The 1,152-nt window shown below is 71.7% G+C and overlaps 1 protein-coding gene across 1 annotated transcript; it reads right to left on the minus strand.

Annotated features, from left to right (window-relative positions):
• Positions 1–358: 358 nt before the first annotated feature.
• LOC112118217 (proline-rich transmembrane protein 1-like) lies at positions 359–904 on the minus strand (the record flags this gene model as incomplete). Its single annotated transcript, XM_024216444.2, has 2 exons — positions 359–543; positions 779–904. Coding segments are annotated over 2 exons (303 nt in total), but the record flags the coding sequence as incomplete, so codon positions are not given.
• Positions 905–1,152: the final 248 nt, after the last annotated feature.

The following is a 1,152-nucleotide window of genomic DNA, read 5'->3' on the forward strand; positions in this document are numbered from 1 at the left end:
TTGGCAGGCAGGACAGGTGGTGGGCGGGCCCGAGGCTAGGGGTCCCAGTCGTTGTTGTGGTGCTGGGCGGGGCCCGGCTGGCGGGCAGGGCGGGGGGGGGGGGGGGCGGTGGGTGGCTGGGGGCGGGGCTAGGGGTTCCAGTCATTGTCGTGGTGCTGGGTGGGGCGCGGTTGGCGGGCAGGACAGGCGGTGGACGGGGCCGGCAGGGGGCAAGCCCATGGCTAGGGGTCCCAGTTGTTGTTGTGGCGCTGGGCGGGGCCCGGTTGGCAGGCAGGGCAGGCGGTGGGCGGGGCCTGGTCGCTGGGCGGGGCCCGGTTGGCAGGCAGGGCAGGCGTTGGGCAGGACTGGCAGGGGGCGGGCCCATGGCTAGGGGTCCCAGTCGTTGTCATGGTGCTGCGCGGCGATGATGATGACGACAGTGAGGATGGTGCACAGGACCATAGCGGCGATGCCCACGGCCAGGCTGATGAAGGAGAAGTTCCGGGCCTCGCGCGACGCGATCTCGGCCGACACGATGTCCCCCCGCGCCACGGCCGTCCGCACCTGGGGGGGGACACGGCATTGGGGGGGACGCATTGTGCTCCCCATCGCCTCCCCCGTCGACCCCTGCCCCCGTCGACCCCTGCCCCCCGTCACCCCCACGCCCCCCATCCTTCCTGCCCCCCCACATATCCCAGCTCCCCTCTGCTGCCCCCTCGCCCCCGACCTCCCACATGCCCCCGTCCCCATCGCTCCCCATTCCCAGTCCCCCACTGCTCCCCGCCCCGCTCCCGCTGACCTGCACAGCTTTGATGATGGCGATGATGCCCGTGGGCCAGAAGCAGCAGATGGTGGTGAGCACTGCGATGGGTAGGTAGTCGTGGGGCGGCCGGCGCGGCTCCAGGATGGCGATTCCTGGGGGCATCTGCGGGGGGGGGACCCCAGGGGGAGGGTTGCCAGGGGGGTACGGCTGTGGGGGAGTGGTGGAGAGAGCGAGAGTTAAACGGGAATCCACAGCCAGGTGGGAAGCTACGCCCACTTGAGTGAAGCCACGCCCCCAGCATCAGCAGGGGAAGCCCCATCCCAGGGAGGCCCCGCCCCCAGCACCAGGGGAAGCCCCACTCCAGGGAGGCCCTGCCCCCAGCAGCAGAGGGAAGCCCCACTCCAGAGAAG

This window comes from Terrapene carolina, unplaced genomic scaffold (assembly GCF_002925995.2).
Source record: "Terrapene carolina triunguis isolate 2854851 unplaced genomic scaffold, T_m_triunguis-2.0 Scaffold46986, whole genome shotgun sequence".
NCBI lineage: Eukaryota > Metazoa > Chordata > Testudines > Emydidae > Terrapene > Terrapene triunguis.